Genomic DNA, 13,408 nt, shown 5'->3' with positions numbered 1-13,408 from the left:
GTGATGACAAGAAAACCCACTTGTAGAGAAAATTACATATGTAAAAACAGTGCTTTCTCTACCCATACAAACCCTATTCACATATACAATAAGAAATTAATTTATTTCTTCAGTAGCATTTATTACAGCCATGCTCATTTGCAAACTAAATTTCATAAATAAACCTTTAAGTCTAAACTCTGCAACTAAATGCAGGCCTCATTCAAATATAACATCTCTACATAAACTGCAACAGCTCTGACAGATAGAAATTTAGTTAAATCTACAAATATAAACTATCTTTTGATCTGGATGTACATGCATTTATACATCTTAAAATGTCATCAGGTCACTTACCTGTGTTTTTCTAATGCGGAAGTCTGCTGACATCATGCTGGTTTGTTCCAACTGTTCTATATTCTGTTCCATTACTAAAGGAAGAAATTTACACAAAGTTATGTAAAATATACATACTTTGTTTGAAGCAAGTTAAAGATAGCCACGAGCAAATGAGTGATTAAATTGTGCATGAAAAGAAAAATTCACTGTAACAAAACATATTTTAATAAATTTCATAGCCAGGATAGCCAATGAACTTGCTGCACTTTATTATTATTATGGCTATTTGAGTGCTTATTTTGAAAACTTGAAGCTGATTAGTACAAGGAATGCATATCACATCCAAAACTACAGACACTGTGAAAAAAACAGGTTTAGATATTAACCAAAGTTTTTATAAAGGCTAAGTATGTATTCTATGACAAGGAGCTGCAGTGTTGTTTTATGCATCATACAGAAATGAAAGCTGTCAAAAATCGAAACAGAAGTTGAGTTTTAAAAATAAATTTTCAATGTTATGTATTTATTGAAAACTAGTCTGTATACTTTTTCTTTCTGGAACAAAAGGAATTACTGTTTAATATAATGTACTTTATATATTATTCTGTCATTAGTTACTAGCATACAGTAGGTAAATACACAATATTGTGTAAAGCAATCTAAACGTTTAGATCTATTATTATGAAACAAAATATTTGACTGAAGAGGACACATGGAAGTATCAACACTAGTATATCCACATAATCTTCATTGTTGTTCTGTAACAGGAAACTGAAACATGATTTACCAGCATCTTTTTGTCATACTAAGATGAAAAGCCAAACATGTTACACAAAAGGAGATGTGCGCCATAACAGTATTGAAAACCTGTACTGCAGAAAAAAAGACAACTGTACATTCCATAAAAAAATTCATCTATTAATGGCCATAATTTCACCTGTAAAAGAATCATCACCTCCTCAATTCTGTAATTATGAAGTTTCACCAAAACCTAAAGTTTCAAATATCAATTATGTAGACCTTTATATGTCTATACACCATGTTGAAATTTGACAATACATGTGCAGTTGTCATATTCAACTCAATTAGCATCCTTATCTAACCACAAAAAAAAGTAATATTATCTCTAAATATCTTTCTAAAAGTTATCTTAAAACTATAAACCATCTCCAGCAATGCTGACACTGTGAGCATTCATCCTTCCTTTGAAAGGTTGAAATAGTGATCTATGATTTTGAACTTGTTGGAAGAATTCTCAACATTGAATTTGTGAACAAAATTTCAGAACATTAAACACCATAACTTTTCAAGATTAAAATAAGAACACATTTAAACATACTTATTGCATGTGCATTTTCTTTCAATTATAAAAATGTAACATTTTTTATTAGCATAAAATGACATAAACAATACTCTGAAAATTTGGTTGTAAAAATTATTTTGATGATGCTGCAGCATTACACGAAGATTACGATTTTAAAGTTTTGTAACACAAGTGTTTATTAAATTTTAACAACACCTACGCACAACAACTCACCATAAGAGTCATCCTTAGTAGGCCTTAAATACTTACCTGTTTTTTGCTTATTTCATTTTCTCTTTTTCTTCTTTACATTCATATGCACCAAACAGATAGAGATCCATACTCTCAATTATATTGTTCTACTTGTAGAATGTGTCAAAATTCAATAAAAATATATGGGGTTGTGATACTTTAAGCCACAATCTAAAACAAAGAACTGTCAAATTCCAACTGGAAAAGTTGTTTAATTACAAAATTTTCAATATTAAACAAAAACAGAAACCAGTTTAAAGCAAAATATGAATGCCTAGTTATATTCCCCACCCAAAAAAAAACAAAAAAACAACAAATTTTTCCCTTACCTTTTAATTTGGTTCGTACTTTGTTTGCAGATTTCTTGATATCAGCCATTAGGTCTTCCAGCTCTTGCTTCACTTCTAGAAAGAACAAATTAAACAAATATTATTTTAATACTTCTTATTTTCAATCAAGTTTGATTCTATCTAAAATTTTACACAAGTTATCAGTGCATATAAAACAAAATTGAATCACATTGTTAAAAACATAGGTGAAGATTTACTTTATAATTTAAACTCAAAAAATATACTTACTGCAGCAGTCTTGGTTTAAGATAAACAATGACTACATGTTATTAACAAACACACACACACAACTTTTAGAAAGCATAAGCCTTTCAAAAGAATCATTCCATGTCAAATCATCCAGGGGGCTGCAGGTGACCCCCACAGAATGCCTTGAAAAAATTCACATATATAATTAAAAATTGCCAAAGATTAGATCAATATCTCTAATAGTTACTGATTTACATCCCTGTAAAATTTAGTTACTTTGTTTTTATTTTTGGCAAATTCATTTTCGGGCAACTTTGGCTGCTTAAAGCTGAAATTTGCTGCACTGACTGAATTAATCTCATAGAATTCAAAAATGGTCTCAAACCACGTTTATCACTTTTAGGATTTGCATAATGAGGCAGTAATATCACCTGAAAACCCAAAATTGTAAAAAACATTGGTTTATGTAATAAGCCATAGTTCCAAGATGTAATACGATACAAAGTTGAATTTTGTTTTCTAATTTTCTATCACATATCAGTTGATAAATCAGCAATTGTTGCAATTAAAGGTCTGTTAGATCTCCTGTAAAAAATTTTAGATGCATGCAACTTTTTATGATTTAGCTTAAAATAGCCCTACTTCAGGCCACAGTTTGACTATGTCACCAGTTATTCAGCCTTTTCAGATTTTTACCATATATTCTTACATCTCTGAATATGATCTACAAAAAAATCAGGATGGTGTTCAACCTACTTTTTGAGCTATAATTTTTTAAAGTATCCTCTGACCATACGTTGTTTACTTGAAAAAAAAACTTCAATTCAGGCGTGTTACTGTGTGCAAATATATCCATACACTTATTAAAAATACCATTCAGAATTTTAAGAATCCCACTGAAATATTCTAACCAGCCTTTCACAGTGTTAAATAATGAAGTTGGTAAGAAACAAGAAAGAATTCATTTCTGAACAAGTTTATTGGCATAACTAGTTAGATCACATGGCAATGCAAATATGTTGTGTATGCATTGCAGTTATGCAGATATGGCTGAGTTTAAGATTCATAATATAATCAATACAAAGGTAAATCAGATGCAAAAAGCACAGTGCTACAACAGAAGATAACTGAGAAAGATTATAGTCGCACCAAACTGCAATAATCGTGACAATGAAATGTTTCAAAAACTGCTTTGGCGACAAATTAGACTTAACAACATCAAATAAACTTGCTTTGTTCAGACAGCTTGAATATATTTCTGAAATTCGAGTTTGATTATGTTGAGATCACTTTGACTTAGAACATAGTGGTGAGCACTATAGCCTTGCATGGTAGGTGCACTTATCAGACAAAGAATATGTTGGAAAGGAATCCAGCTATCATCTTTATGTGACCTTGCAGGCTATAAGAACAGTTCTTTCTTGATTTCTTCGTAAATGACACCAACACATCGGAATGTTCATCTGATCTATCTTTTATGTTTCCCACACGCCATTCATGATCATATATGTATGCCACATATTTCCCTGGCTGATAATTGTCATTGCTATCCTTAGACCCTATTTGAGCTGTTGCAGCATCACAGTCACTGTTACTACCAACAGTTACAACTGTGAACACATCATCATCTGATAGCCTTCTCATATACAGTTTGTTGGTAGAGTGGGGAATAAAGCTATGATGTGACCTAATACCTGCCACAATTTTGCATTTTTCATAGTGCTCAAGTAGATCAAATTTCACACAGTTCTGCAATACTAATTCCTGATTAACAAGAAAGAACTGAATGCCCTGAATGTGGTCCTTTGCCCAATGGTACATATCAGAGACACTTAAAATTTGATAATTTATTATTTTTCATAACCTTGATTTTTTTGAAGATCATGTTCAGAAATGTAAGAATATATGGTAAAGGCTGATCAGAATACTGCAATATGATTTATAAATTATTTCAAAATTGTGTGGATATATTTGCACACAGTAACACGCCTGAATTGAAGTTTTTTGTTTTTTTTTCAAGTGAACAACGTATGGTCAGAGGATACTTTAAAAAATTATAACTCAAAAAGTAGGATGAACACCATCCTGATTTTTTTTGTTGATCTTATTTAAAGATGTAAGAATATATGGTAAAAATCTGAAAAGGCTGAATAACTGGTGACATGGTCAAACTGTGGCCTGAAGTAGGGCTATTTTTAGCTAAATCATAAAAAGTTGCATGCAGCTGATTCTTTTTACAGGAGATCTAATACACTTTTAATTAGAACAATTGCTGATTTATCAACTGATATGTTATATGAAATTTTAAAACAAAATTCATCTTTGTATCATATCAAATCTTAGAGCTACGGCTTATTAAACAGACCAATGTTTTTTTTACGATTTTGGGTTTTCAGGTGATTTTACAGCCTCACTATGAAAATCCTAAGAGAGATAAACTTGGTTTGCGACCATATTTGAATTCTGTGAGATTAATTCAGTCAGTGTAGCAAATTTCAGCCTTCTACCACCATTACTCCTGCAGCTTTAAGCAGCCAAAGTTACCCGAAAATGAATTTGCTAAAAATAACAAAATATTAACTAAATTTTACAGGGCTGTAAATCAGAAACTATTAGAGATGTTAATCTAATGTTTGGCAGTTCTTCATTATATGGGTAGATGAGCACGTGAATTTTTTCAAGGCATTCTGAGGGGGTCACCTGGAAAATTTTCCAAAATCTGGATGATTTGACATGGAATGACCCTATGGTTCAGGATAGTTTTCTTTCCTAAAAATACAGGCTCTGAAGAACTAAACTATGTAAAAAGGAATTCATGTAAACTATGATAAAAATCCACTGTACAAGTTCTTAAACCGAATTTTTCAATCTGGTATCAACACGGCAGCTATTTCAACAAGTATTTTTCTCACATGTTACATTAAACTAAGTCATAAAGCTTTGTTTACTGTATATTCATACAAAAAACTACTAATATAACTCAAGGTTTCTCATTTACAATTTATTATGAGAATGGCATTAGTGGGGTCATTAACTAAAATGAAAAATGTGAAGATACATTATTTTAAATACCTAAGAGTTGACTAAAAGAGAAAATAGTAATTATAACATGATACTATAACAGGATTAACATCAGCACTATAAAACATTTCTACTTGGATCAAACCAAATGAATTATTTTCACATCTTAAACCATTTACAACTAAATTCAATATGCTACAATATTTACAATATCATGAGAGTTGGTCATTATTAACCTTACAATGAAAACAGAGAGCTTTAAAAATACTTCAATTCCATATTTTTGTGTTTCATGACTTTTTTGTTCCCTTGGTTATAAATGAAAGGATACAGTATGTTTTAAAATAACCTGCTAAATTTGACCTCACTGAATAAAAGGAATAACAAAAAAATTACTCACTTTCATCAGTTTGTGGTGCTGAAAGAATAGAACTATGTTTTTTCTTGACTTCTTCTACATTGGCTTGAATCTTTTCAACATTTTCTCTGATTTCTTCAACCTTGATTATGAAAATTTATAATAAAAAAATAAATGTGGTCTTAATACTTCCATTTAATAAAACAATATTTCATTACATTTATAAACATGTATGAAACTTCTTGAAAACTAAAGTACAATGACACTTTGATCACTGTAAAAATATTAACTTCCTTATGCCTAACAAGCATTTTCTATATTTTTGTCAAAAGTTTTCTTGATCTATTATATAAACAACTGTTTCTTTTTGTTAATAACAAGTGTAATAATTTTGTTGCACATTCTAGGGGAGTAAGTAATACAAAGAGTGATTTCAGGTTATTGCAATGGAAAAGTTTTATAACCTTTTTCTAAAATGATTTTGAGAGATAACATTTACTGATTATTCAGCTGTATAAATGAATACACATATATTTTAAGCTTTTAAAAACTTCCTTGTTGTGATGAAATAATAATCACTAATTATTCAGTAGCATAAATACACAAGTTTAGCCTACAGTCAATGTCACAAAGTTAACAGCTGATGTAACTCACGCAAATAAAAACCTCTCTTTTGAGTGAAATGAATGTTTTCAAACTTTCTTAAATAAATTTTCTAGAAATTGTTGGTTGTAAAGCCATACAAGTTACCACGTTTTATGAATTCAAAGAGTTAAAAAAACAATCTCTGTTAAAGTTTTTATGTATGAAGGGATCACACTTTAAAGATGAATATTAAAAAAGTTAGTGTTTCTGCACACCTGACTGTCTTTTCAATAAAAATAAAATTTCTAATTTGTTTCACATCTGCTTTAACACTTAAAATATGGATTCATATAAAGTAACTTTCTAAAATGCTCATCAAATACTGCATTTCACATAAAATAGAAAAAATTATGAAAAATGGCTCAAAAAGTAACATTTCAATCTTGACACTTTCAATCCATTATTTGCAAATGGAATGAAATTTGAATGTGTAATAATTCGAAAATACAAAAACTATTTTCTGTTAAACTCTACACAGGGTTATTTTGGTTAAATACAAAATAACACTGGTTAAAACTAACATAACTAACAACTTCTTCCTCAAATAAACTGAGTACTAATTTGTACTAACTCTTAAGAGTATTGCACGACATTCAGTTTTTTAACACACATAACACATAATTTCACTCATAAGACAAAAAAGTGTAAATTTATAGGAATTTACTTCTATAAACTGTATTATTTCAGTTTAAAATAAAACAACTAGTACAAAAACACAACAGGATTGCAAGTTATGATTTTCATTTGGATCAAAACAAATATTTTAGTTAAGCACATGTTGCTCTTTGCTCACTATAAACAAGCTCACCTCCTGAAAGAACTCTTCCATATGCTTCATTCCAGTGCTTTCTTCCAAAGAGACAACCACATCTTCATCTCCTTGGGCCTATAAAATAATAGAAAATTACCTTTGAAAAACTTTCATACACCCCAAAATAAATTTCTGATGAGGCACTACAAAGAATACTGAAGTTTATACAAAGTATTATTTGTTGAAGCTTGAGTTTAATACAGAACAAAAATACATAACTTTATAGTTCTGAGTTTTCAAGCACAGACTCAATTATGAAATCAAACTTCATGCCCAAAAAGTTACTTTCAAGTTTCATACTGTGCTCATCATGAACAATCTTAAACCAGTTATTCTAACACATATTGGAAGGTTTATACAAAACAAACAGTGATACTGGAAACTTATCACTAACATTTCTTCATTACATTTTAAGATACATATAGCTTACTTCAGGCTACTTGATCACATTATGTATTCTATGATTTATAAAGTTAATTAAAATTAATATGCACATGTATTTCTGTACATACATATTACTACAATGTTACTGGACCTTGAAAAACAGTCTGATACTCTTTATCAACTGAACAGATATTCTCATTCCTTCTAGGTTTTCATTTTGGGAATATCTCCTTAATTTAACAGTAACAATTTGTAATGCTTTTTTTTTTGGTAGAAATAAAACTAAAATCAATATTATACTTTACATATTTGTGTTTATCTCTTTAACAACTGGGTTGATGGAAAAAACACATAAAGCATATCAAAAACCAGAATTTCTACCCGACCTTAGAAGTTTGTGATAATTTACTCACCATTCTGCCTGACAGTAAACTAGTGGATGAGCATGAATCATTATCTGGTTCAAAGAATATTATACTTTAGATACACAAGGAATAACTTCTATCAGTTTTTAATAATGCGTTAGAGTAAATAATTAATTACCATATGCCAGATGGAGTAGTAGTATATAACAAAATATTAAGAATGGTGGTTCACAAGTGTAGGATCCAAGTTCAGAAATTTTACTGTATTTCAAGCAATTTTTGTTTTATTTATATATTTTTGTATGTATGTATGTATATATATATATATTGCTCAACAAAAGTATGTATGTAAAAATTAAAAACTTCTTAGGTTAAGTCACAATTTAAAATCTTAGAAGCTTTAGATATTGCTCAACAAAAGTATGCAAGTAAAAATTAAAAACTTCTTAGGTTAGGTCACAATTTAAAATCTTAGAAGCTTTAGATATTGCTCAACAAAAGTATGTATGTAAAAATTAAAAACTTCTTAGGTTAGGTCACAATTTAAAATCTTAGAAGCTTTAGATATTGCTCAACAAAAGTATGCATGTAAAAATTAAAAACTTCTTAGGTTAGGTAACAATTTAAAATCTTAGAAGCTTTAGATATTGCTCAACAAAAGTATGCATGTAAAAATTACAAACTTCTTAGGTTAGGTCACAATTTAAAATCTTAGAAGCTTTAGATATTGCTCAACAAAAGTATGCATGTAAAAATTAAAAACTTTTTAGGTTAAGTCACAATTTAAAATCTTACAAGCTTAGAAACTCAAACTCACAAGCTGAGGCAGGGTAACTTGATCATTCTCTTTACTTTATCTGTGGAGTGAAGTAGATATATTCTCTCATTGTAATGTATTGCTTTTTATGGAGTAATAACCCATTTCTACAAGATGTTCAATGATAAAACAATAAAATTAAAAGAAAACAGATGTGTAAAGGTTAAAGTTAAAATTATGTAAACTGAGTTGATGATCTGATGACAAATTACACATTCAAAGAACAAAAAAGCTATTACTCATTTTCTTAATTTTTAAATATTCATTTCACTGTGCATTGAAGAATTCACTACAGTTCATGTCAGAGTAAAGAATATAACAGATAAAAGATTTAACAAAACAAAAATATTAATTTAAAAAGTTTTAAAGCTCATGCAAAGGATGTTGTTTTAAATTAAGCACAAAGCTACACAATGGGCTATCTGTGCTCTGCCCACCATGGGTATCAAAACTGCTAAGCCACTGGGAGGTTCATGCAAAGGAACTACAAGACTAAGAGGAAAATTCATATTTTTATACTTAAACTTGAAAATCACCTTTCACTAAGATTAACTCAACAAAAACTTTGTAAGTTCAGACAAACCTTTAATAAAAATTCTTTACTGAAGAAAATGAACTTTTTGTTATACAACTTATGTTTTTTACAAGACTGCATGCTTACTACAAGATCATGTCTAAATAACAACAAAAAGTAGTTGAAAGATATTAGTGAAGTTTTAATTTACAACGAGAAGCATCTTTATTAACAATCTTCTTTCCATGCAACTTTTACACTGACAAGCAAGTCTTCTTTAAATTATATTTCTTAAGCAACTTAATAAAGTGAAATTCTGATGAGCCTAAATAAACTGTCCCTTGTATATTAAGCACGTACAAGTTTCCTGATAAAAGTTGATAAGCTAGTATTATAACAATAATGCTTTCTTCAAAGTAATTTACTTTTTCAATAAAATCTCTTATAGGTGTTTATCTATATCTGTTTGTCCATTAACTAACTACTCCTAGGTTGCTGAGCCTATCTCAAACAAACTTTGTGGGATGATAGTTTGGAATAAAAGCCAGGTTAATAACAGTTTTCAATCCCTTCTACACCTTTGTTGCTGTTATCGAGCATTAATTATCTTTGATGTTAATTAATGTTAACTACATTTATAGATGGTGCTATGTTCTTTCACAAAAAAGTAAATTTTCTATAACAAAAGTGTGAGAGGAGACCACACAAACATCTTGCATATCTCACAGAGTATGCCAGCACTATCTATGGAGGAATGCAGTGAACAAAATGGCCATCACTATTGTAGTACTACATAAACTCAGCTGAAGTTTCTACTCCAACAGCCACTATAGGGTTGATAAGAAAAGCTATTTGAGTTATATGCACTTCCTGCTTTGACCCGTGATCTTTCAACTTTAGCCCATAAGACACTCATGCAGCTAGCTGCCATCAATTAATCAAGTCGAAAAACTGTAGAAGGATATTAGAAAGTGGGTGTTGAAAGCATCCCTACTTTGGCTGCTGCTTCTTCCTGACCATTGCATGGTGTATTCCACATTTTTAAGTACATACATACTGAGTTCTTAAAGCCTATATAAATTTTTTTTATAAGATAAAAACGAATAATATAATAATATGTTATAAATATATTACGTGAAAGTTAGAATTTATGTGTTATTTATCACAACATCTATGCCACATTTTTTTAGTTCATAATCCAGACAAAAGATGGGTACTTCAACTTGTTACAATTCACACTCTAACAAGTGTGTGACATTTTATTTAACCAATTATCCACCAAACCTTCTGATAATGAATCTTTACATTTGCCTGTCAGAAACAATTCTAGTCACTAAAATAATTAATCTAAACTTTGTTATTAACATGAAAGAAACTTCACAAAAATAAAAATACAAGTTTGTTCACTGTCCAACAGAAATTAGCAGTGATCTATATAACCTATGTAATATATCAATTTGTAGATTAGTTTAGTGGGCTTCATCCATTTAATTTGTTTCTTTTTCTTTCAACTTGTAAGTAGTACCTTGAACAATTCTAAAGATATGTTACAAAATCACTCAATCTCAAAATTACACAAAATTGTCTACAAGTATGTAAAGTTATATTCTTGGCACATTACAGTTAAAAGTTTTATAATTAATCACATAAGTTTCATAAATACTGAAGATGCAAACCATTCACTGTAAACTATCTTCAAGTGAAAGTTATATAAACTCCCCAATAATGATATGGCTTCTCTTATTAGTTTCAAAACCCTAAGACAGTATTATTGTCAGACTTGCCAAATATTTCCTACTGCAAAATATATTTTGATATTTCATTCCAAATACACTCTTTAAAGATTACCAAATAAAATTCATCATGTAGATTTCTTAATACATTTGTCTGAAATTCTGATACCATACTCACAATATCCTGCTTGGTTTGAGAAATTAAACAAATATAAAACATATAAAAGAATGCCTTGTATTAATTTTGGGCATGAAAACATTCACATACATTTTCCATATTTTATGATGTTAGACAAATATTTTCATAACTTTCTCACTGTTTTAGTAAGACAATATAACACCTTTTGGATCAACACGGGACCTACAACTCCATCTTGGCTGTTCCATCTTCTAAACTAAATTAAAATAATTAAAAACAATATTTTAAAGCCAAGCTTTATCATTAACATATTTAACAAGTTTTTCTTAAAATGCACTTAAATTTACTGCTTCCACAACATGTGAAGTTAACCCATTCCAGAAACCAACCACCCTTTAAAAAAAAAAATGAAATTGATTTTGATAACACATATGATTATGTTGCATCTATTGCATTTAAAACCTATATTCCCTCAATGTGTATTTCTCACTTTCATGGTATACTTGCACAATGGACAAGTTAGTTTATATTTTTTTAATATTCAATTTTCACATAAAAATCACATAATTAAACATTCATATTAAAATACTGTTTTGATATATCCATTGAACATAATCTTTAATGGTATTACTGTACTTTGGTATCTTTCCCCATTCATCAGTTTATTTTACACATGACTGACTATATTTTCAGTGTAATCATAATTTTTATACATTTTCTTTCATAAATAACATATATTAAATTCTTATTTTCACACAGGTAGTTTAACAACAGATTTCATACAAAATAGTTAAGTATGAAACCAATTAATCATTCATACTAATTTAGTCAAACTGAATCAAAACATAATTAGTAGAAACAGAAAAAGCATTTTTAAAGTTTGTTTATATATGATCCATTTACTTAAGCAGAGAATCTTGTACATTAAGGTATCACATTCCAATGTAAGTTTGCTTTACATATACCAAATTTTCTTGTTTATAACAGTGCATAACTGAGTACAAAAAAAAATTAGTGTGATACTTGTTACTCCTTTACACTTGTATATCAGTTGAATAAACACTAACAACACAATAAACATCATACTAAAGTACCTGTACACCTGTACAATGTAAGCACTATTCTTCTACAGCATTCAAATTCCCACAATTATTAAGCATGCAACCAACCATACTTTTATGTTTCTCAGTGAGATTCTTATTAGAATGATAATCAAATAAAAATTTAAACAGATTACTTGGTTAATTTAATCTCCAATTATAAAGCTATTATGCCACTTCTGTTAACTATAAGGTTAGTGACATCTCCTGAAGTAACAAACATAAAGAAAGGAGAGGAAGAAATTAGCAATTCAGAAATTTTAATTATTTATAGCACTTAAGACATCACATCTGTCAAACAACTTAAATACACATTCTTTAACTTAACAAGGTTAAAAATTTGCTGAACAGGATCATACGCTCTCAATATAAACATGCATATTTATACAAGTTCTAGGAATTACACTCACTATAATTACTAGTAAACAGCATCCGAAAACACTTAGACAAGTTTGGTATTATCACAGATAGCAAACATGGATTTAGAAATGGAAGGTGATGCCTTATTAATATGCTTTCTTTGACATGGAGAAGGTAATGCAGTGGATTTTGTAATACTTGGGCTTTCAAAACCATTTTGATAAATGACTTGTTAAAAGTACTGCATCTGTTGAGAAAGAAGATAAACTAGTTAAATAATTCAAGAGTTTTTTTGGTGATGGAAGACAGAAAACTGTTATTAAGAGATTGAGTTCACTGTGGATTAATATTACAAGTGGAATGTTTCAGTGGTCTGTGCTAGATTATTTACAATTTTTCATTTTTATAAATGATTCTGATAATGGAATAACTAGTAAACTGGTTAAATTTGTAGATATTAAGTTATTACAGATTTCAAATAGTACTATAAATCCCACAGTTTTGCAAAGAAAATTTAACCTTTTCACAATAAGCTCAGTATAAATATATAGGAGTTCATCTACATATCTGCAAACATTAAGTATTTGTACTATAATTTTTGATACAGCATGTGTATCTCCATAAGATTTGGTAGACTTTTAGTACAGATTACAACTTTTTTCGTACACCAAAAATCTGATTCCTTAATGAAACATTTTTCATATTTTTCAAAAAATATTTGTTTGTGAAAATATCAAGTCTGTTTCATT

General features: G+C 29.2%; 1 protein-coding gene across 15 annotated transcripts in view; it reads right to left on the bottom strand.

Moving 5' to 3' along the window:
* Nucleotides 1-13,408, bottom strand: part of LOC143223239 (syntaxin-like) — a 59,263-nt gene that overhangs the window by 38,221 nt on the left and 7,634 nt on the right. For 5 of the 15 annotated variants that reach the window (XM_076450918.1, XM_076450965.1, XM_076450909.1 and 2 more), the window contains exons 2-6: nucleotides 11,378-11,450; nucleotides 7,245-7,322; nucleotides 5,834-5,933; nucleotides 2,203-2,277; nucleotides 337-410 (exon numbers count right to left, since the gene is read on the bottom strand). In XM_076450918.1, the coding sequence (XP_076307033.1) occupies nucleotides 337-410; nucleotides 2,203-2,277; nucleotides 5,834-5,933; nucleotides 7,245-7,322; nucleotides 11,378-11,450 (400 nt within the window). Of the gene's footprint in view, nucleotides 1-336; nucleotides 411-2,202; nucleotides 2,278-5,833; nucleotides 5,934-7,244; nucleotides 7,323-8,174; nucleotides 8,203-8,813; nucleotides 8,833-11,377; nucleotides 11,456-12,709; nucleotides 12,907-13,408 lie in introns of those variants that run through there. The other 10 variants (XM_076451013.1, XM_076450984.1, XM_076451004.1 and 7 more) reach the window with 7 other exon arrangements.

Source organism: Tachypleus tridentatus, chromosome 1 (assembly GCF_004210375.1).
Source record: "Tachypleus tridentatus isolate NWPU-2018 chromosome 1, ASM421037v1, whole genome shotgun sequence".
NCBI lineage: Eukaryota > Metazoa > Arthropoda > Merostomata > Xiphosura > Limulidae > Tachypleus > Tachypleus tridentatus.
Note: the sequence above shows the minus strand (reverse complement) of the source record. Positions and strands in the feature narration are given on the sequence as shown.